The 21,890-nt window shown below is 39.4% G+C and overlaps 1 protein-coding gene across 2 annotated transcripts in view; it reads right to left on the reverse strand.

Annotated features, from left to right (window-relative positions):
• Positions 1–21,890, reverse strand: part of dennd1b (DENN/MADD domain containing 1B) — a 141,296-nt gene that overhangs the window by 97,337 nt on the left and 22,069 nt on the right. For both annotated transcript variants that reach the window (XM_028027618.1, XM_028027619.1), the window contains exon 3: positions 16,432–16,475. In XM_028027618.1, coding sequence (XP_027883419.1) covers positions 16,432–16,475 — 44 coding nt within the window. The remainder of the gene's footprint in view (positions 1–16,431; positions 16,476–21,890) is intronic.

Below are 21,890 nucleotides of genomic sequence, written 5' to 3' on the forward strand. Positions count from 1 at the left end.
TTGGCATAATAGTTCACAATTTGGCAAAAATTAGTATGATGAATCCTCTGTGGAGCTGAATCTCTGAAGAAGACATTTTACTGGGCATAAGGAGGTTTTGATAAGATTATGAGAAACGGTACTGCCATGGAATTAGGTGGTTTGTTACGCTCATATAATAAAATAAACGAATTTCATTTTTCTGCATATAATCTCATTACACTACTCACAAGCTTGATTCTACATTTGCAATCAGCTCAGAGTACAATGACATTAAGGCTGCATACATAAGTGTTTATTTAGAACTAGTCATACCATCATTGAAATCATGCGGCTCTAATGGTAAATACTGATATCTTGCACCAACAGCTTAAACTGCAATAAACTAAATCAAATAAAAATGAAATTTTGATGCCTTTCACCAGCATGCACCTGTTTGTTATTATAGGAAGGCCAAATTAATATTGGATTAGGTTTTATCCCAGTCTTTGTTTTTTTTCTTCTAAGAATTAAGGCTTTGTGCCAATAGATGTTCTTCTCAGACTAATAACCAGGAGAAAACACCTTAAATTAGGAAGTTACTAGTTTACTGTGTTTGCGCTGCTTTGGTGTTCCTTATAATGCAGGTCAAGTGAACAGACTGTCGACCAAGGAAAAGCAGAAAATAACTTTGAAGCCAATTTTTTGTAGTTTTCTTCCTATACTTGAAATGCTCAAAAAACATTAGAAACACAAAGACTATCAGACAAACAAATCTATGGAAACTGCTAACAAGCCTTTTCAAACTGACATGCCACTAATTAGTTTGGAAGACCACTATAATCTTAGTTCAGCTAACAGCATATTTTATCTCAGCCAACGTATGCATATAAATATATATAATACCCATGAGTAGAGGCCTGTTTCGCTGGTATGTCTAAAGAGTTTGAGTTTAAAGTTAGAGGAAAACTTGTTCTTATCTGGATGTTTAATAAATGCATAAAAACTTGCTTGCAAAGGGCTAGCTCATGTGTCATGCAAACTGTGTAAGGCTACAGTGGTTTGAAGCAAGCAGGGACTGCGGTTATCCAGCCGGCCTTCAGCAGCATAATGACATAGTCAGCAGGGCTACCAACACATCAGTGCTGGAACCCACCGTGTCTAAACTCACCCTTCCTTCACCTCTTCCCCAGCATACATTCATGCCCTCTCCATCACCTCCTCCCATCTTTCCCTACTCCTTCACTCCTTCCATCCCCCCAATCTCCATCCTCTTTCACCTCCCTCCTAAACCCCCTGTCGTCTTCCTAGATCCCCCCTTCCTGCATACCCCACCTTTTTCCTCACCAACACCCCTCGTCCCCTCTTTCGCCCCCCCTTTCCCAATTAGTCTGTCTGTGTGCAGCTACCCAGCCGATCTCTGCCCATCCGCCGGTGCTGGTTCGCTCACCCAGCCCCTCTGGCGAACATGACAAAGAGAGATCCTCAGTATTCAAACAGACACACTACTTTCAAATGCCGAATGGCAGGGTCGACCTGGGTGCAGCTTTAAGCAAAATATTCAAATTTTCAGCCTTTCTTTTTTAAGAATTTGCATGGATATGCATTCATTTGCAACGTGTAAAGGCACAAGGACAGCTGAGCCTTGGTAGTTGAGGGAGAGAGGAAAAAATAAATAATGCAGAATAAAAATGTGTAATGGTCTGAAGCCTCACATGGGCTAAACGTGGTGCAATAAAATTAAGGGGAAAACTGGATAAAAACACAAAGATACAAGCAGAACCCAAGACTCAAAATAGCTGAGAAAACAATAACTGTCAATATTTCAAGTGGAACACAGAATATTTGTGGTATTTACTGTAAATTTCTTATTTCTGCTCTTTGATTTCGAGATCCAATATGGCAACTCCTCAGATCAAGAACAATAAGCTGTGGTGAAAACGTGTATATTTTATAAGACACACTTGTCAGAGTGCGTATAAAATCAATGCTACATGTAGCAACTGTGACTCTAAGTTGAACAACTTAAACGTGGTGTTTGCATGTAGAAAGTATGGCTTAAAATAATGTTTGCTTTAAGCCATACTTAAGAGGTACTATGAACAATGGCTATTTCAGCATTGCCATATTGGAATCCGGACTTGTCTGAATATATTAACTGGAATGCTGTTAATTTCACCCATGCTCTGCTGGAGTCGCAGTGGCTGAGTAAAGGATGAGGGGATCCTTTCCAGACTGATATAAACCGTGACTCCATGTCTCTTCTTTTTCTGAATTTCTTTGTGTTACTTCTTCATATCTTTCAGCCTACTTCATGTTGTCAGATAGGTTCTATTGCATGATTTCTTGACTCTACATGGGGAAAATTCCCCTTAATACATTACTTGATAGCATTTTCTGTTATCGGTAAAGTTACATGTGATTAAAATGTTAAAATTTGTTTGGTGATTGTCTGAATGGCTCACATAAGACTTTGAAAAATCTAATACAAGATGGATATTTTTTTAATAACTCCTAGGTAACAGCTTTATTCTGGCCATAGGTGCATTTAAACAACAAATATCCACTTTTGTGTTAATCATTTTTCGAGATTTAAACTTAATGTAGAAGGTTTTTACAACTTGTTTCCTCTAGGATAATATTCCTTTTATAATTATTATCATTTCAGCTTTATTTATACAGGTAAATCTCAGTGAAACATTAGGTCTTATTTTGAAGTGTGAACTGTTTGCACAGTCAGTGACCCTAACCTTTTTGAGAAGAAAAGGGAATATCACATCCCCTGGGTATATTCAACATGTAACACCAAGATGAAACTTTAACCTTCATTACTGTTTTCATGAAGAATTCAAAAAACTATTTATGAGCCTGAACATCACAGAGGAAGGCAAACACAGAAGAAAGTGGAAAAAAGTGTGAAAATGTCATGAGAAACATATCTGGTGCTAACACAGAGGGGACCTTTAAAATGCAGAAGAACAGATGAAAATGAGTGACAGTGACCCCAAAAAAAAAAAAAAAACGTGACAAAAACCAAGCAGAAGGCAAAGAGATGAAATTTAGAGCAGAAATAAAAAAAGACCTGCAGAACTGCAGGGAAAGAAGAAGAACAATGGGCAGAGGTAGTGTCTCCTCTGGACGCTGCAGACCTCAGACCCTGCAGAGATTCCTTTCATTAGGCTTTAATAGTATGCTGCCGGTTTGCCATTCTGACCCGCGCTCTATGCCGGTAATAAGAACGGCCTTCAGAGCCGGACCAAAGCAACACAGCTGCTTTAGCAGGGGGAAGGTGGGATGGAGGGTTGGGGTAAGGGGGGCATATGAGCCGATGAGGTGCACTTTTAAAATTGACACGGGGGCGTTACATTTTCACATTCTTGCTCACTCCGTTCCCGCTGATTGGTGAGAGATGGGAGGGAGCAGTTGTGTCTTTCTGGATTATTATTAATTCCCTCTTCATGTTTTTGATCCCAACGACTCCTCTGACGCAGAGCGTCTCCGGTGAACGGGGTTATTGTGATTAACAGCAGTCCTGTGTTATCAGAGCCTGTCTTCAGGAGGTGTTGAAGGTGGCAGATTGATCCTCAGGCCTTCTCAAACACTTGCCAAACCCTGACAGGTACGTTATGTGTTCGTGTATTCATAGCACTCGCATAAAGAGAGACACTGCAGCAAAGGAAGCCGAGTTTCCAAATCTTGCTTCAGGAACCTGAAGGACATAACTGGGAATAAACCAAGGACAAAACGAAGGCTGTGCGTTTGGGCCTCCTGTGAGCCGCTCAACAGCATGTTTCCACAGGCTTCAACCTTACATTCACCTTTAGATTGCAGAAGAAAAAAGTAAGAAGTCATGCATTTTACTGCACTTCTGTCATTCTGCAGTTAAAAAAAAATTAAACACTAAATGTTTCCATTAGGAGGAGTTAAAGAAGGACATTTTGGCTTTATATGTGCACCATTTAATTGTTATTTTATTTCATTGACTCAGTTTAAAAAGATTAACGTTTATATAGATTAATTACACACAAAGTGATTTTTTAGGTGTTTTATTTATAGTAAAGTTAAAGACTATGCTTTAAAGCAGTGGTCTCGAACTCAAGTCCTCAAGGACCGTCCTGCAACTTTTAGGAGTTTTTCTCTGCTTCAGCACACCTGGCTCCAATTTTAGCTCATTAGCAGAGGTCTAAGGGCTTTACTGCAAGCTAGTGAGGCAGCTTAACTATTTAGTTCAAGTGTGTAGGACAAGGGACACATCTAAAAGTTGCAGGACTACGGCCCCCAAGGAATGCAGTCAGAGACCACTGTCTTAAAGCTAAAGGAGACTCAAAAGAGAGTGAGCATTAAATTGAATATTAATGGAAAGCTTAGTGGAAGAAAAATAATATTGTTGAAAAGGATGAACAAAAAACACACAGGGATGCATTAAGAACCAAATCTAACCTTGCTGCTTTCCTGGTTTTAATCTACTCCTAAGCCAGAGATGTCAGAAGCATCTTACCTGGAAAATTGACTGGACTGTTGCTAATTTGTCTAAAGTCATGCTTTTTCAGATGAAAAGTAAAATTTGCATTTCATTTCAAAGTCAAAATCACAGAGTCTTGAGAAAAAGTGGAGAGGCAGAGAATTCAAAATGATTGAAGGCCAGTGAGAAGTTTCCACAATTAATGATATTTTTGGGAGCCATGTTATTGGCCAGCAAGCTCACCTGACCCAAACTCCCTACTGAAGCTATGAAGTGTTGTCAAGAGGAAAATGAAGGACACTAGGTGTGAAAATGCAGAACTTTAGCAGAGCCACAGGATAATCAACTCTATGAATCTATTGAAGCATAAATCCATCCAAAACAAGCACTGACCAAGTACTGAGACTATAAACTAAATATACTTGTCCATGTCCAATGGCTGGCTGTACCTCAGTCCATGTTTAATTAGAATGATGAAATTCATTAAACCTTATGGGACATTCTAATATACTGAGATCCACCTGGAAGACTAAAACTATCTTCTGGAACTTCCACTGTCCCTCTTTGGCACCTGTAAAAGGAGTCAATTCCAACATAACGTTATTTCTTAATGCTTAGTCTACTTTGGACCTACCAATGTTGTGAGGTGAAAGGGCAAACTTCTTAGAGCCAATAGGTATGGACCGTCAACAATAACGATGTGCATTATTCTAGAGCCAATACCCTCTCCTGCCGATGTCCTTTCCACACATCACAGATGGGCTCAGACAGGGCAGAGCGGCAGTATTATGCCTCTGCTGAGATTTTCCACTGAATATATTACCATGTGATGGGGGAGATGTCTCTTTTCCTAACACACACACAATCTCTCTCACACAAACACACACAGTAGTGTTGGGCCAAGAGAGCTGCATATGCCCCAAACATACAAGCATTGGTTTCATTAATGAAGTGCCAGGAGGAGAGAGCGAGATATAGAGATGGCAAGAGTGTGCGTGTTTGTGTGTGCGTGTGTGTGTGTAGCTAGAAGCCAAGGGGGGGATTTCCTTCTTTAAGCTTTCAACTCCCACTGGGCTAAGCTCGACTGTATGAACCCTGATGTGGGCCTGCCTCCAACACATGGCGTCACAAACACATGCACACACACAAATGCACTCACACACAATAAGAACGCATATACAGCAGCTCAGCGGGAGAGCCGTAGCCCAACACGGGGCTGCTAAACATTTGGCTGCGGACGTCTCGTTGACAGATGTACAAGGAATACTGCGAAGAGGGTCAGGTCATTGCTGCACCCTCCTCTTCTCCCTTCCTTTTACTGCCCCTGTTTCCAACACCCTATTCCTTTGCCATTCTTTCCATCTCTGTCTGTGATTTGAGCCTTGGGGTTGTGCCATATCTGGGGTAGTTCAGAGAAAATACTTGCTAATTAAGCCACAATGTCCTTTGCAACACAGCTATGTTAACGTGCTGCGGTCGGTTTGGCATCATATATCTAAATATTACTTTTTCTGTTCGAAACAAAACAACTTGAAACCACATAAAGTGTCCTCTTCCTTCCCGTGTATGGCAGTTACCACACTAAGGGTTGCTGGCAACTTCAAATTCACAAGCCAAGCTTCACTATGCATTATACACTAATACTGAGCACGTAGTACCGAGAAACCAATATAGAGTGCAAAAACTAATCAAAGCAGAACAATCTATTGACCCAACCTAAACAATGTCCATGTTCTCCATTCTAAAATCTCTGTTCCTTTAATTTGGCACTGTGCATAAAAGCTGCCTTAAAGACCCCAGAGTATAAAAGCAGATGGACAGTTTATTAAGCAGCCCTACACAACTGCTTACTAGGCATCTAGACACAGGGAAGACAAGTTCTTAGTTCAAACTTAGGATCAAGAAGAGAAGGTAAGCAAATAGCTTTAAGTGACATGAGATTGTCATGAATGTTGGTCTGAGAATTTCAGAAAATGCAGATCCAGTGGGATATTCATGGATAACCATCTGTCACTTTTATAGAGAATGTCCTGAAACAAAAGAAAATATCCTGTGAGTCACAGTTGTGCAACTTGTCTGATGTGGCAGACTGGTATGTGCAATAGTGGCTAAAATAACCAAGGGTTAAAGAAAAAGTTTCTGGAATATTACTGCTGAATACACAACGTACTAAGCCTAACCCAGTCACAGAAGGCCACTTTCGTCAGCTAATAACACCAAACTTACCATACAATTCACAAAGGCTCAACCAAATTTGAAAATAATGGTTTGGAAAATTGCTGACTGTTCCAATTAATTAATTTTGGGTGCAACATTCAGATGGTAGAGAAAGTAAGGACACATTTTCCCTTGTATCAAAGGTATCAGTCTGGTGTTGCTGGATATTTCCTGGATATCAATTAAGCTCTGTTTAATTGAAGGGCTTCCAGCTATACAACCTGGCATATGTGTTTTTAACTGACTAGATTGAGGTTGGGGGGGCATACAGGAAATTTCTGTACCGGACTGAATGCTCCCAGAACTATGTCAGCTCACATTCTTGTCGTCTTGAACCGTCTCAGTTGCTATATGTGTCAAGTGCACAGACAGAAGCAGACAAATACTTTCGGTTTTTCAAAATGAAACTACTCACAGTTTAATAATTAACACCACCAAACTTACAAAACATTTATTTTTCTGAATAGTGCCAGAACTAACTGACCCACAGACCAGTGGCAGTCCAAGTCCCGGAGGTTAAGGATGTCTGCTGTAAAGGCACAGCCTACCTATTGTTGCTGAAGGACAGTGAACTCCCCTTCTAATGGCTTCTTCCATCAGGACAATACACCGTCACACAAAGCCAGTTCCATCTAATAGAGCACCTTCAGGATGTGATGCATCCCATCACTGATGTGCAGCTGATATATATGCAGCAACTGAATGATCCAATCATGTCATCAATATTTAAATAATGTCTCCATCTTTTTATTGAATTTATGGGACAAAGAACCACAGTTATTTTGAAGGCAAACATGCCCAAACATGTACCAGCAATGTGTACCTATGAGCAGGGCTCAAATTCAAATGATTCAGTCAGTTGAGTTGTGATTTATTTTATCAATATTAAAAAGAAGAAAGCTTGAAGATTTTGCATCATCCAAGTGAAAAGCCCAACTGCAGTGCTATAAGAAATTGCACTAAAACTCTCTTTTACAGAAAACTTCAAATATTACATGCATCCAGGGATTCCTTAACCAGAAAACACATTGGTTAATCTCCTGTTCACCTACAGCTTGGGAAACACAAGCAGCTAACGGCTCCTCTCTCTTCTGCCAAAACACACTCCCACTTTCTTTTCTGCCAGTCACTGGTTGATGTTGGAGAGATGTGAGCAACGGGGCGTAAAAGTACTTCCTCTGCTCTGCTTCTCCCTCTCCACCACCGTTCTTCTCCCAGGAAGCCAGCCCCAGAGGTCAGCGCAATCAGGACCCATGAGCAACAACGGGGCCTAGTTAGGCATCCAGCTCAGTGCCCGAGTCAAAGGCCAGCTTAGCGGGGCGAGACTGTCCATTAGACAGGACCCTGAAACACCTCGGGGATCGTAGGTGAAAGGGGTTAGGGAGAAGAATAAAAACAATATCAACCCAGACGCATACACAGATATAGTCTCAAAGACATACAGAGATCATATGAGGCCTTGTTTGACACTGCTGTCAGGATGCAGTGAAGGGGAAAGACAAGACCCTGTGACACACCAAGACATCATAGGCATAAACAAATACACACACATTTAGACCTCTCAACACATGAAAACACAGAGGGGTAAGACAGGATCCTCTTTTTTTTTCAAACCAGCCTCCCATACCTCGTACCATGATGCCATTGCTTTATTTTATAGTCAACAGTGTCACAGTTTGAGAGGACTCAGAGAAACCAGTGTCTAGAGATGGCAGGTAGCTTTACAAACTGCAAATTTTAAACAAGATTTTCAGGCATTTTGTTGCACAAATACACATTTTTAATGATATATTGACTTTCTACATTTTTTGCAAATAAAAGCAGTAACTCCACACTCTCCACACTTCAGGTGGGGGAATCTGTTGACAAGCCAACTATTATTTAAGGAGTAGTGGTGTAGGTATGGGTTCCTTTGGCTTTCTGTCTTATTAAAGGAAATTCATAAGAACCCTAAACAGTTCTTTGTCACAAGCCATGAAGAAGACCAAGCAACCTTGTGGAAGAAGGTGCTTTGGTAAGGTGATACCAACACGTATCTTTAGCCACCCTCTAGCAGGATGACACTAACCATTCAGTCAGAGCTACAAAAGAAATTTTAATTAAAGGACTAGTCTACATCAACTTTAAAATCTGTGGCAAGACTTAAAATTTAGTGTTCAAACATATTTCCTCATACAGTCTGACTAAACCTGAGCTTTTTGCAAAAAAGAGTGGGTAGAAATGTCAGATATGCAAAGTAACTTTCAGAAAATGGTGCTTTTATAAAGTATTGACAATTTATGAAAACAAAAATGAATTATTTCATTTTGCATAGTCCTCATCGTACCCAAGTAATTCCACCTCCAACCTCAAGTAAACAACCTTAGCTGTTTCATTTTGACTGCAAACATTCCCTTTGACTACTTCAACAACATTTTCTTGTACCTATTGTTTTATTTGCACCTGCTTCCTTTGGGTGTTGTGCAGCATATCATCTGAGGCCCACATATCATTGTGTTCAGGTTAGTATCTGTGACCCCATGCTACCCAACCTTTGCACACCCACATGGACTCCTCCACCAACACATCTCACCCTCCATCTTCTTCTCTCCTCAGGGTCAACACTCAACTCCCTCTGGGACAGAATCACCAATCATGTCCACAGGCTCCTCTCCATTACCTCATTCCCGCAGACCACCTCTTCCTCACCAACCCCATCGACCCCCTGTCCCTGCATCCCCCCCATCCAGAGTCAGTCCACAGAGCTGCAGCCACCAATCACAGCGTGTCAGCCAGACTGTCCTGATGGAGAATGGTGTCAGAGCAGCTCTCAGAGCAACCTAGGACGAAGCCTCGAGAGACCGTCCTCCTCTTTTCTTCTACTCATCTTTGTCTGTCTCTCAGTGTTTCTGTAATAGATTTACAGAACTACAAGAACCAGTTTGGCCTCAAGTCACATCTAATGAATGTGGCTAGTAGTTTAGACAAAATAATGCAACAGCAGAAATGGGGATGCAAACAATTAATCACGAATAACTGTCGATTACTGATTTGCTAGATTAAAATTAGTTTGATTATTATTAGTTAATCCAATCGATTAACTAATAACGTCTGCTTAGACCTTCTTTAAGTGTTCCAGTTTGGCCACCATCCCTGAAGAGGGCGCCGCTGGTCATGGAGCCAGTTGTAAGTGAAACAAAGATGGCGGAGGGTGCGTCCCTCAACAGGAAAGTGAAACGGTTCAAACATAGTCTGGTGTAGGATGCAAAATGCTCTTTATAAGGGTCTGTTTAGAAATATAAACACTCAACAAGCTCAAGCAGTTTCTGTCCACTTCATTAGCATGGTGTGGCAAATAAAGTCTGCCGTGAATATCTCTCTGTTCATGTGGGATTAAGTGTGTCACGTTTTATTCTTTTCATATTTTCTTTTCAACAACCTAAGAAATTCTCGTTTTGTTATATTTTATATACTGTATATGTCTTAGGTTAATAAAGTGAGAAAACCACAATTCTTTGTTTATTCAGTCAGTATTTAATACGGCTGACAATATTTTAAAAAAATATAATTATGTGCTCTTTTAAAATCCAATATATTATGAAAACATAGCCGTTTGTGTTATGGAAAGAAGGTCAACTCGGTAGACAAGAGAAAGCTTTTTTAGGAAAATGATCACTTATCAATTACGGTAATCAGTAGTCGATTAATAACATCAATCAACTTTAGATTATTTAATCAATAACTTCTATCTCTAAACAGAAATAGATAAACAATATAATAAAATTATACACGTTTTTATTGCCAAAATGTCTAGGTCTGGGACAGTCAGAGGTAGAGGCAGACAGTGTGATTTAATTTGTTTGTATTTACCACTTAGCAAGTGTTTATTTTGGATCCTCGATTAAACTCTGAATTCTTTGAATCAGAAAGGAATTTAATGATTAAAGAAGCAAGGAAGCATTTATCCTTCTAAGACGATTAAACCCAATGTAAAACTCAAACAGCATGTTTTAAATAAGAGCTACAGGCCTGTTTTTCCAAACATATGAACAATTTCTTTGATAAAGTCAATGACTCCTCCCTGCAGAGCCCTCATATTCTAAATTTGCTGAGATCATAAAGCTGCATGACAGGAAGTCAACAATTGCTTATAAAAGGAACTGGGAAATTTTGGAAAGCTTTACAAATTGATTATACATAGCCGTACGTGTCCATATCAAAGCAGAGATATTTCTTTAGTATCGAACTCTCACATGCAACCTTGGCATAAATGAAAGCAGCGTCTCGTACAGTCAGCTCGGCGCAGTATGCAGCAGCAAGATCAAAGGTTCCTTATTACAGTAAAATGTGCGGAATAGCCACGGAGAGTTAACATCAACTTTAGTTTACAGTTCATGTGGGGCCTTGGAGTGAATTCTATTTATAATTCAATATTTCCTTTATTCCTCCCTTGATACTACCAGACTGGTAGAAAAATAAATGTAATTTGTGTGTAATTTGCATTTGCAATATCTCGTAGCAGTATTCTGTGAGGCAAAAGGATAAGAATTGTGGAAGGAAGGGGGTTGATGACCACGCAAGGTGGAAAATACAGTAAACCCAAAGATGAATACATATGCATGGAGATAAAATGAAGGTAAAGAGAAAGAACTGAACAAAGACGATGAGGGCAAACATTAAGAGTTCCTTTATGATTTTAAAACAGATTGACATTGAAAGCCTATAAAAACATGCAGTTAAGTTTTCATGTCAGTTCTTAAACTGAAAAAGTGTGTAGAGAGAGAAAGAACACATACAGGAAGCAAGACCATAATTTAGTCCAAACAGAAGACAAGTTAGATAAACAGCAAGACTACAGTCCTTTTTTTAAGCATGTCAAATATCTTCAGGTTTCTAATAATTTTAAAAACTAAGTCAAAGTATTCCTGAACCATTTTTGCTTTGTGCCATGTGTTTTCCAGGCAAGCAATGCACAAAAAACTAGTCGTACTCTCGATGTAAAATTAGATTGATCGTTTTCCTATTACTCCAGATTCCAGCAGTGATAGTTTCATGCAGGTTGTTGTTGGTTACCCAAATGCAACAATATGTAATGCATTGTGTATTTCTCTATCAGAACCAGCATCAACGTCTTTGTCAATTTGAGCTGCTGGGCTACACATAAAGGCATCAACCTATCAATGGCCATAATATTATGTCTAATCAGTGTATTCCACTCTGAAAACCAACTGTAAAAGATAATCACAGACTAGGGGGAAATAACACCCCTGAAGCCAATCACGCTATTTTCTTTTTAAGCACATACATACAGCTATTTGCATTAGTGTATGTTTGTGTGAGCATCTTACTGAGGAGATACTAACAGCCTTAGTTTCTGTGTTTGTGAAGCTTGCAGAGTGTTTATCGTATCGTCATCTGTTCTTCACAGGAGAAGTCGGCCACCAGCGCTGCATACGCCATGCAGGAGTTAGCTAGATGTAACTGGTTGTATCCTGTGTCTATTCTGTCTGCTGATTTCCCCTCAATAATTTTGGGATGAGATCTAAGAGAAAACAGACAGATTTCCATCTGTCTGCTTCATTTGCAAAAACATAAAAAAGACAAGAAAAAAACTCTCTTATGATTCAAATATATGCTTTAGCCACCTCTCCTTTCCCCTCCCTCTCTCTTACATCTTTCCATCTCTATCCAAGTGGCATCTGTAGATGACCAGGGCATGGAGAGTCTCAGGGGCTAAAGGAGGAAAAGAGGAAGGGGGGGGGGGGGGAAGACGAGGAAAAACAGGAAGAGAAAGAGAGAAAGAGGCAGCAAGCCCCTCTCACTTCAGATTTGCCTAGCACCACCCCGGCGTGTCAGCCAGCCTGCAGTCTGTTCTCCTTTGAGCTTTCTATTCTACCACTGAACAGAAAAAAAAATCAATTCATATTTCCATAATCCACACTCCTCTCTGTCTACATGCCTTCCCTCCCTCCATCCCACTCTGTCTTCCTCCCTCTTTCCGTCTCCCTCCCCTGGGGAAGACTAACCCCTCCACCTCGATCCTACGGCCTACAAATGTCATTACGCTGCGCAACAATAACGGCCTGAACAAAAGGAGGCCTTGCTCTGAGCTCTGAGTCCCTCTGCAGAGACTGTTGGCTGCTGCTGCCATATGCTGGCCAGCTCAGGCCACAGAAGACAGAGACTGTGGCTAGAGGACTCCAGCCTTCAGCTCCACAAAGGAGGAAAAGACCCCTAATCCTGGTAATGAGGCCTGTGAATACCGCCTTTATGTATATGAGGGAAAGAGACCAATCCCTTTGTATACAGCACACTAACTACACAACTTAAGGACCATCTTATGCACACAAACAACTGACTGAAAGAGAAGTGGGGATGTTGGAGATACAAGACGGATGAGGCTCAAGTAAACACAAACACATCTTTCTTAGATTCAGATATGTATAAATCTCTAACCGTTTTCTTTTCTTTATGTCTTATTCTGATAGCATGCCTTGGTTCTTGTGGGGCAGATATAAATTGCCTGAAGCATCTTTCTACAAGTCTGTTTATTCCTCAAAGTGGATCAGAGAAGCAGTAGAGCTGTTTAAACCTAAGTGCCAGACTGCTGTGTAAACTACAGCGGGTGTTTTTTGAACCTGTTTATGTTACCTTGCACATTTATTTCTACAGTCACCTGTCAAATACTTCGATTTCTGTTCTCTGGCCACTTTTAGCTGAATAAAAACCTGCATGGTTTGGTTTTCTTTGGCCATTTGCTGCACTTAGACGAAACCCATAGAGATTAAGCATGTGATGCTCACTGGTATCAAGATACAACACTCAAAGAGTTCAAAGTCCTTTTAACATGATGACAGAGTTTCACACAGCAGTGTAGTGGAAAAACTGCACTGCCTCTCCCCAAACCTTTACCTCTGGACTGCCAGTCAGCTGGCTGAAAGGGGGCTCCTTACACTTCTTTCCCCATTTTCAAGAAAGAGAAATTCAGCAATTTGGAAATATTTCAAGTCATGATGTGGAAACATTAGTGCCATCCATCACTCTAATTTTATGCTGCTTTGAAACTACAAACCTTACCAGGCTAGCTTGGTAAGCTATAGCCTACCAAGTTAGCCTGCTAATATCAGCTTGATTTACTTAGCGTCAGCAGAATGACAATACGTTTTTGAAAACTGCTACTAAATTCAGTGATTTAAATTTATGTAGAATGTTTTATTGAAACAATATTAGATACAGGAGTAAGAACACTTCTATTTGTACTTAAAAATTAAGCCTTTAGCCTTCTTGATGTCATACATACCCACTGATTACCTTGAATCTGTCTGACCTGAAATGTAGTTCAGCTTACTATTTGGATTTTCATGACATTTTCTTACTCAAACATTCTATCAGGGTAAAAAGTAGTAGCAATCTCATGTTCTGTAGTTACTTTTCCTCTGCTTGAATTTAGGTATTTGTACAGGTGTAATAAGCTGTTAATGCTTACATCCAAATAAACAAAAATGAAAAGTGATGTTTGGGAATTGACTTAGCCAGAATTCAGAATTAAATCTGATTCAGGGGGTGTGAACTGGAAAGATCTTCACAATCCACAGCTTTATAGAGTAAAAGTGAGACAATATTGACAGTTGGAGATTTATTATGGTGAAAGACTTCATGCTGTAGACTAAACACTGAAATACATAGTTTAACAAAGCATTGGTTCAAGGATATGCACACATTGCAGCTTTCTCATGTTCTTAGAATTCTCTCACTAACAGTACTGTTTATTTTCCAGGTCAATTGTAAGAATATATATATATAAGTAGCCAAAACATTGATTACACACCTATCAAAATTTCAGCATTTTGAGACATAAAAAATTAAGAGTTTCTATTAATGCTATTTATAGTATTAGTATAGGATGTAGATATTATGACTGTAATATGCTACATCATTTTATCACCAGTGCAAATACTGAAATTCTTCCACAAACCACAGATCAGGACTTGTCACATGCTGATAAAGCACAGGAGACTGATTCAATCTCATGTGCTGCTTACACAGTTATACTAATATACTCCTGTATTAAAGCATGTGAGATCATTCTGATCAACTTGGATCTAAAGTGTTTTGCTCTGGAGGTGAATTCAGGCAGGGAAAATAAAACAGACACCCTGCTGAGGCGGAATATTTTTCTTGGAGGGAAAGAGCAGGCCTTTCAAATAAAATCCGATCAAATCAAGAGCGCTTACCGTCCCCTCGAGACAGCTGCTAAAATCTGTGACTGGCATGAAGGATAATTTAGTTCCTGGGTCCTATTTAGTTGTTTATAATATAATGATGCTGAGTTCATGTTCAACAATGTTAAGTGCAGCTAAATGAAGTGACAGGAGGTAACAGAGGTAAATACTGAAACAAAGCAGCGCTAAAAGAAAATCCCAGGATTATGCATCACTCTTTCTTGACTGATTTGCATATAACTAAATCAATGATCATTATTGTAACAGATATATGGTATGTATAAAGTAAACTTGATTTATTTTTATCTTTTTATGAGCTGTAATGTAGTAGGTCAAGAGCTTACTATGATACATCACACCAGTACAGTGAATCTTTGGACAACAAAGAATCAGAAGCATAAAATGTCAACCAAACTTAACAGTTTTAAATATTAAGATTTTGAGCCTCTTGGAAGCTAGAAACTTGTCCCCCTGCACCCTCACACACATTCAGTGAATGCAGGTAATAAGACTCTGGTGAGGACTTTGTTACCATCTAAAGCATTTTTAGTTTTAGTTTCATGTTATAGAAGGCTAAAAAAAAAAAAGAAAACAACACTTAAAGACAACTAAAAAGCAGCTCTAAGGTACAATAATTAAACGAATGGCTTAACATTCTAACAGAACAGTAAATTAGAACTTTTCTTCTCAAATATCGACTTTCTCACACTCACTATTTTCAAATGATCTTGTAGAAAAAATGAAGTCTTATGGTACGGTTACATTTTAACCCTAGTTAACAAGTTAAAGAACAACTTACTGTTTCCATCGAGTTTAAGATATTTTGAAACCTTAATTTTATATACATGAATTTAACACTTTTTATAATTTTATATACATTTAATTAAATAGTTCCTAAAGAAAAATCTGAATTGGCTAAAATGAATGAAAAAAATCTCTGACGCATGTCTGGCTCACAAAAATAATAAACATTTTCAGAAAATAGGGTTAGGGTTAGGGATCATTTACATACATTTTTAGTAATATTTCATTTGCAGCACAAAGTTGAAAATACTTACCTTAAACTGTCTTATAAAAACGACAATGTATTTCGGACTGAAACTAAATGCAGTAAATACGAGACAAAAGGAGGAATGACGAGAAGGGCAAAAAAAGAGATGGAGAGGAGAAGGAAAAAGGGGGAGAAAATAGAGGTGTGCATTCCTGTCACGGATGCATGATAATTACAGATTCACCATTTATTGAAGACCTGCTCACTGCTTTTCATTACCAACCACAGACGTACAGTCAGGCAGAGAAGGATGGTTGGGGATGAGGAGGAGGAGGAGGAGGAGGAGGAGGAGGAGGAGGAGGAGGAGGAGGAGGAGGAGAGGAAGCACCTGAAGGAGAGCGGTGGTGGTGATAGGTGCTGGGGGAGGTTACCACAGGAAGGCAGGGTGAGTTTGGGCATGAGGAAAAAGGAAGAGAGACGGCAGAGGAGGAGGAGGAGGAGGAGATGGCGGTGGTGGTGTTGGCGGTAGAGGTTGTCTGTAACACTGAACGAGTGAGAGATTTGGAGAGAGTGGAAAAAGAAAAAGCAGAGTGTGTTCCAACCTGGTCTGTGTGGTCCTGGGGGAAGCTCCACAGCACGGTTGGATCTAGAGGTAATTGACAGACAGCATTAATCAGCGGGTGAGAAACACACCGTCTTCGCTAGCTGCCTCAGATCACATACATATTAATGAGAGGGGTGGGGGCAAGGGTGGCTGCTGCGAGCCTGTGCACGCACACACACTCATATGCTGACATGCACACACACTCACATGGAGCAGCGCACACTGAAAGACAAGTGAGTATCTAGGCTGACTGTGTTGTAAATATGCAAATCTATATCCTCAGTGTAGATATGATAGCTGATATTATACACCGAATCATGCACGTTTAACAAAGTCACAATAACACACTCTGGTTTATTTGCTTAATTATTCCTACATTGATGCAAGCTTTGCTGTTTTGCTGGGATGTAAATCTTAAACCAAAAGGTTGATTCCTATAAAAGGGTTCTGATTTCTATTTTCAGTAAACAACAGAATAACATAAATGAGAGATTAAATGGGATTATCATTGGATTTGCAGATCAAGTAAATTACCTACTTACAATAAATACTGTTTTGTTCGATGCAAAAGCTTAGCTGGTTTTGATAAACACTATTATTCAAATGTTTTGAGTGAACAGTAGGAGCTGATCAGGTGAATAAAGACATTTCTGGATATTTGCGCATATCATCTGAGTGAGTGGGTGAGACTCAGTGGGAATTTATTACTGTTTTGAACAAATAAGGCTGAGACTTGTCAAAGTAACTAAATTTACATAATTTTCTTAATTTAGATGGTGGCAAAGAGCAAAAAAGAAGGAATGAGAAACTGAAAGGTCACTAAAACCAGCCGGTCGGAAGCTCAAAAATCAGACCTTAGGAAACAGTATTTTTTTCATTCCTGCTGCTGCACAACTAAAGAGGCAGAACTTTTAGCGGATAACAGGAAGGCTGATTTAAATAAAGCCAAGCTACACTGCTCTCTAATTCCATTTTAAGCTTCATCACTCATGGATTTAGAAATGTCAACCTAAGTTACTGTTAGGGTCTACGTTCAGTAGAATATATAAACAAAGATAACATTATGGTACAACTAGCTACACTAAACAATTAACACTATAAGATACTGAAGCCAGATGAGAAAGTCAACTCTAATAATGTTTTTACTGTAAAATAACAGGAAATCCTGTTTTACAACAGGTGTGCATGGCATAATGTTAGGTTTGCTCCTAATATCTATAAATTACTGACTTAACGGCAGCATTAACAGTGTTTAAAATATACATATTTTAATGCTCAAGTTCTTATACGTCGTACTTTAATATAGTTGGTAAAGAAAAATGACAATAGGCTTAAATCCGTTTCAGTAGGACAAAGTTAAACAAAAACTTGAGAAAGGAACAAAGGAAAGAATTAGCAGTTTCACTTTCTTATTAACTTGTGTTTGAGTTTTCACACCATAGAACCAGTTTGTGCCATGTGTTCGAGAGCAGGCGGGCGCCCAGCTATAGTCTGAACATGGGGGTTATCTGGTAAACATGGCTTCCACAGCTCTGAGTTCACCCAGTGACCCTGGCAGGAACAGCAACGATTTAAGCAGACCAGCTTTTGCGTGCCAAGTTCACTGTCGCAGATGGACTACAGAGTAAAAAATAAACACGTCTACATCTCTGCTCAAAGAAAACTGAATGAGTGAACGAGAAGAAATTTTAAAAGAAACAGAAGTCTTAAACAACTGTGAATAAAAACCAATAGAAGAAATCAAATGAAAAGCCAACATGTAATCACACAGTGTTAGGAGAGGCTTCATGGCTAACAACCCAGGATGTCTGTGAGAATCAGAAACACAATGGCAGCGTACACGACGGAGCGGCAGCAGAACCCGTGGTGCCTTACGTAATCCTATTGGATGATTTCATGGGTCTCATCCTGAAAAGAGCAGCCCAGTAAAAAAAAATAATAAAAAGAACACCAGACCTCAAAGCTCAGCAATCCAACTATGACTACCCCCTTTCTTTCTAGCCTATGATCTGGCACAGTCAGGGCTATTTTATGGTGATTTAGTGGGTGAGAGAATGGAGACGCTTGCTGGCGATGAATGACAGACATGAAGAGGGACAGGAAGTCTGGAGACGAGAGAGAGCCTGAGAAGACATGGGAACATGGAGATTGTTGTGCAGAGCGGCTACTTTTAGCACTCAAAGTTGTGTGGGGGTTCCACTAACAAGAACCACTATAATTATATTCCTGTTTCTTATTGCTTTTAACCATGTCCACACCAATGTGGAGAACATGACTGAACACAAAATAAAGTTGTGAAAAAAGGTACAACAAAAATGAGCAAACATGCCTCTAAAATAGTGTCTCTCTCTTAACCAACTCACATTTTTTAACAATCATGGTTCCAGATGGATGGATGGAGGGGGAAAAACAGACAGGCAGACAAACTAACAGACCCGGAGAGGCAACCCACTTCTTCATGTAGAGTTTAATGCAGATCTTCACATTTAAATCATGCAATTGAAAAACACATTTGAAATTGATTATGAAGATGGCACAAAGCAGAATAAAAACAGTATTAGAAACATGCAACGCTGATTGCTGAGAACCTTTTAGGGAACTCTTCAGAAGTTTATATGATTTCCTACCAAGTCAATGAAGCATCTGACGCATGCACTGCCTACATCACGATTACATCAACAAAGTTTCTAAACTTTGTCCTTTCAATAATTTTCTTTCTGACAAATTTTAGATGGAATAACTCCACCTTTGAAATGTCTTGACAACTTCTTGATAACTTAACTCGATAATATCTTGGCTTTATGTTCTGATGTGTTTTTATTTTACATAGGAAGGAAAGTACAGTAAGGAAATATTTTGCTTGCACTAAGCAGTAATTGTTTTTCAGAATATTTGCCCTTTACACAGGAACAGACTTTTTTTTCCTGCTGGGTGTATATCAGGACGTACAGCTCTAACAAAAAACTTTAACATGAACATGTAAATACATGTCGCCTTTTCATCCCATTCACTCCAGGTTACTTCAGGAGCTTATTTCTCCTATTTCAACTGCTAATCATTTTTCTTCTGGATTCCCTGTCGTTTGTCACCATCTTCTCCCTCCATGATTTTTCTCAGTTAACACATATTTCTGCTTCATTTCAGGACTTCATCTCCTGAAATGGTAAGCATCACTCCGCCATGCTTACCTAAGACATTTTACAACACAACTCTTTCCCCTCCTACTACTTCCAGATGTCTGTCATATTCAGGTTTGCACCCCCCCTGCCTCCTTCTCTATTTTTCGCACTTCATGCACCCCTCCGTTGAAGGTGTTGGGTGAATGGTGGGTGTAGAAAGGACGCTGAAGGAGTTAAAGCTGAGAGTTGAAGGTTACAGAGGTGAAGAGATCCCTGCTGCTCTATGGAGGGACACGAATGTCACCATGACAGATCTTCAATATTTAGCTATCACAGTTTTGAAATGTCCACGTCAGCTGTTTCTTCTGCTCAAAAGGTAAAATTTAATTGAAATCCAAGTTTTGTGAGAGATTTCTGTTTTTTGCATTAGCATTGACCTGATGATCCAAAAACTACTGCCAAGAACAGTCATTAGCAATTTATGTTTGAGGAAAAGATGGCATCCCACCATATGAGAAAGCATTTTACTATTATTTCAAAACAAAGAGAAAATGTTGGAGTTGTCTTTAGCTTCTTATTTTAGTGATTAGTGCATTTTGTGGCTAGCTTTACTAAAACAGCAAGTATTCTAGAGTTTTCCAAAGGGAAAACCATCATTTCCAAATACAGGATTTTTCACAACAGACAGGTCAAAAATAAGAAAAAGGGCAACTTTTCCAAAATATGGTTAGTTTTCCTGTTACCTGCTGAAAATCTTGCTCTCTTTTGCAGCCTGAATCATCTGTGGATGTTTCAACTTGCCAAAGATCCAAGTTGAGGCATTTAGTCTTTTTTATGAGTTCCCACCATTTTTGTGTTTCCAGAAACTTACATTCCATCACGTCACAAACTCTGAAAATGCCTCATTTTGTCTGTTAAAACTTTTACACAGAGCTTAGGTAAGGTAGATTTACTTTGGAAACTGGAAAAACAGAAGTTTTGGAGAACAATGCAGGCTTGTGTAGTCAAAAATAAATCTGTACAGTTAATGGAAATAGGAAATTCTACAAAACATTTGCATTATACAAAAGTCTTTCCTTGAACAACATATGCGCATCAGAATTGAACTGATAGATTTCTAACAAGGTTCTTGTTCTTTTTCACATTGTTACCCTCTTTGCAGCTGCTTGTGCACACATCCATCGTTCACACTAAGACCTACTTTAATGATACATTTATTCAGAAAAAATACTCTGTCACCTCCATCAATGCCAAAAACAAAAAAAGGCTGAATAGGTTTTTATTGGATTTTCTACAGCTGACACAATCTATAAAAAGTTGTTGGATGCAGCATAAAAACAGTCAATTTTATGTGACACTAGTGGCAGCAAGACTGACAGAATGAAAACAACCTATAGCATATATCACCCCAGTGCGATGTAAACAAATCCAATGGGTGAGAATTGAATTGAAATCACCTATTGAGAGTTAGATTCCTCCATTCACACCCAGGAAAATCGAGATGGGCGAATGTGACGAAAAAGCTCAAGAAGTGACCACTGGTGCCTGCGTGCAGCGTGTGTGAAAATGTGTACTGCATGAGTAGATATGTGTTTACAGATGGATAGCAAGCTCAGGAGTGAGTATTTACAGTACAGTGACTTGTCCATTGATCCCTGAGGGCTTCAAGCATGGCTGACCTCCCCCAGTCACAGTGGGGGCAACAATCCGGCAGCCCTGAGCCATGACACAGATACTGGTGAGGGAAGAGGGATGGAGGGGGCCTGGGTGGTTGATATGGTTCAAAAATCAATGTTTTGGCTACTTTTAACATGCCTGTCACTAAAAGCCGGGGGCGAGAGGGTCAGCCGGTAATTAGAAATAATACATGAAAGCTACAAAACAATTAGATTTGCAACATGTTAAACAGACACTGGTTCTAAAATGAACCAATCGGCTTACAATTATTTCTCCCCTTTCGCTAATAAGCAATCAAAAGGGTAAATACTGGAAAAAGATTTTTTAAATTAAAATATTTTCCAGAAATGCATCAAATTAATATCAACATCACAACATCAATGTGCAATATTCATATCACAAAGGACTGTTAGGAGCAGGAATGCACTGATCAATCAACTGGCAATTGATCAGTTGATTTTGGATAATTTGCGATCGGCTGATACTTGCATTAGAAACCGATCTTATTCATCGATCTCGTCTGCCTCCGCAAATATGTGAAAATCAGCTTCCCCTTCTGCTCTGCTGTGAGAGCAGAATGACTTACAGACCCGCCCTCCAGGTGACATCTAAACTTTTCATTTATATTTAAGAGCACTGCCTCATGTGCAGCTAAAACAAC

The sequence above is a fragment of the Xiphophorus couchianus genome, chromosome 9 (genome assembly GCF_001444195.1).
Source record: "Xiphophorus couchianus chromosome 9, X_couchianus-1.0, whole genome shotgun sequence".
NCBI classification, from domain to species: domain Eukaryota; kingdom Metazoa; phylum Chordata; class Actinopteri; order Cyprinodontiformes; family Poeciliidae; genus Xiphophorus; species Xiphophorus couchianus.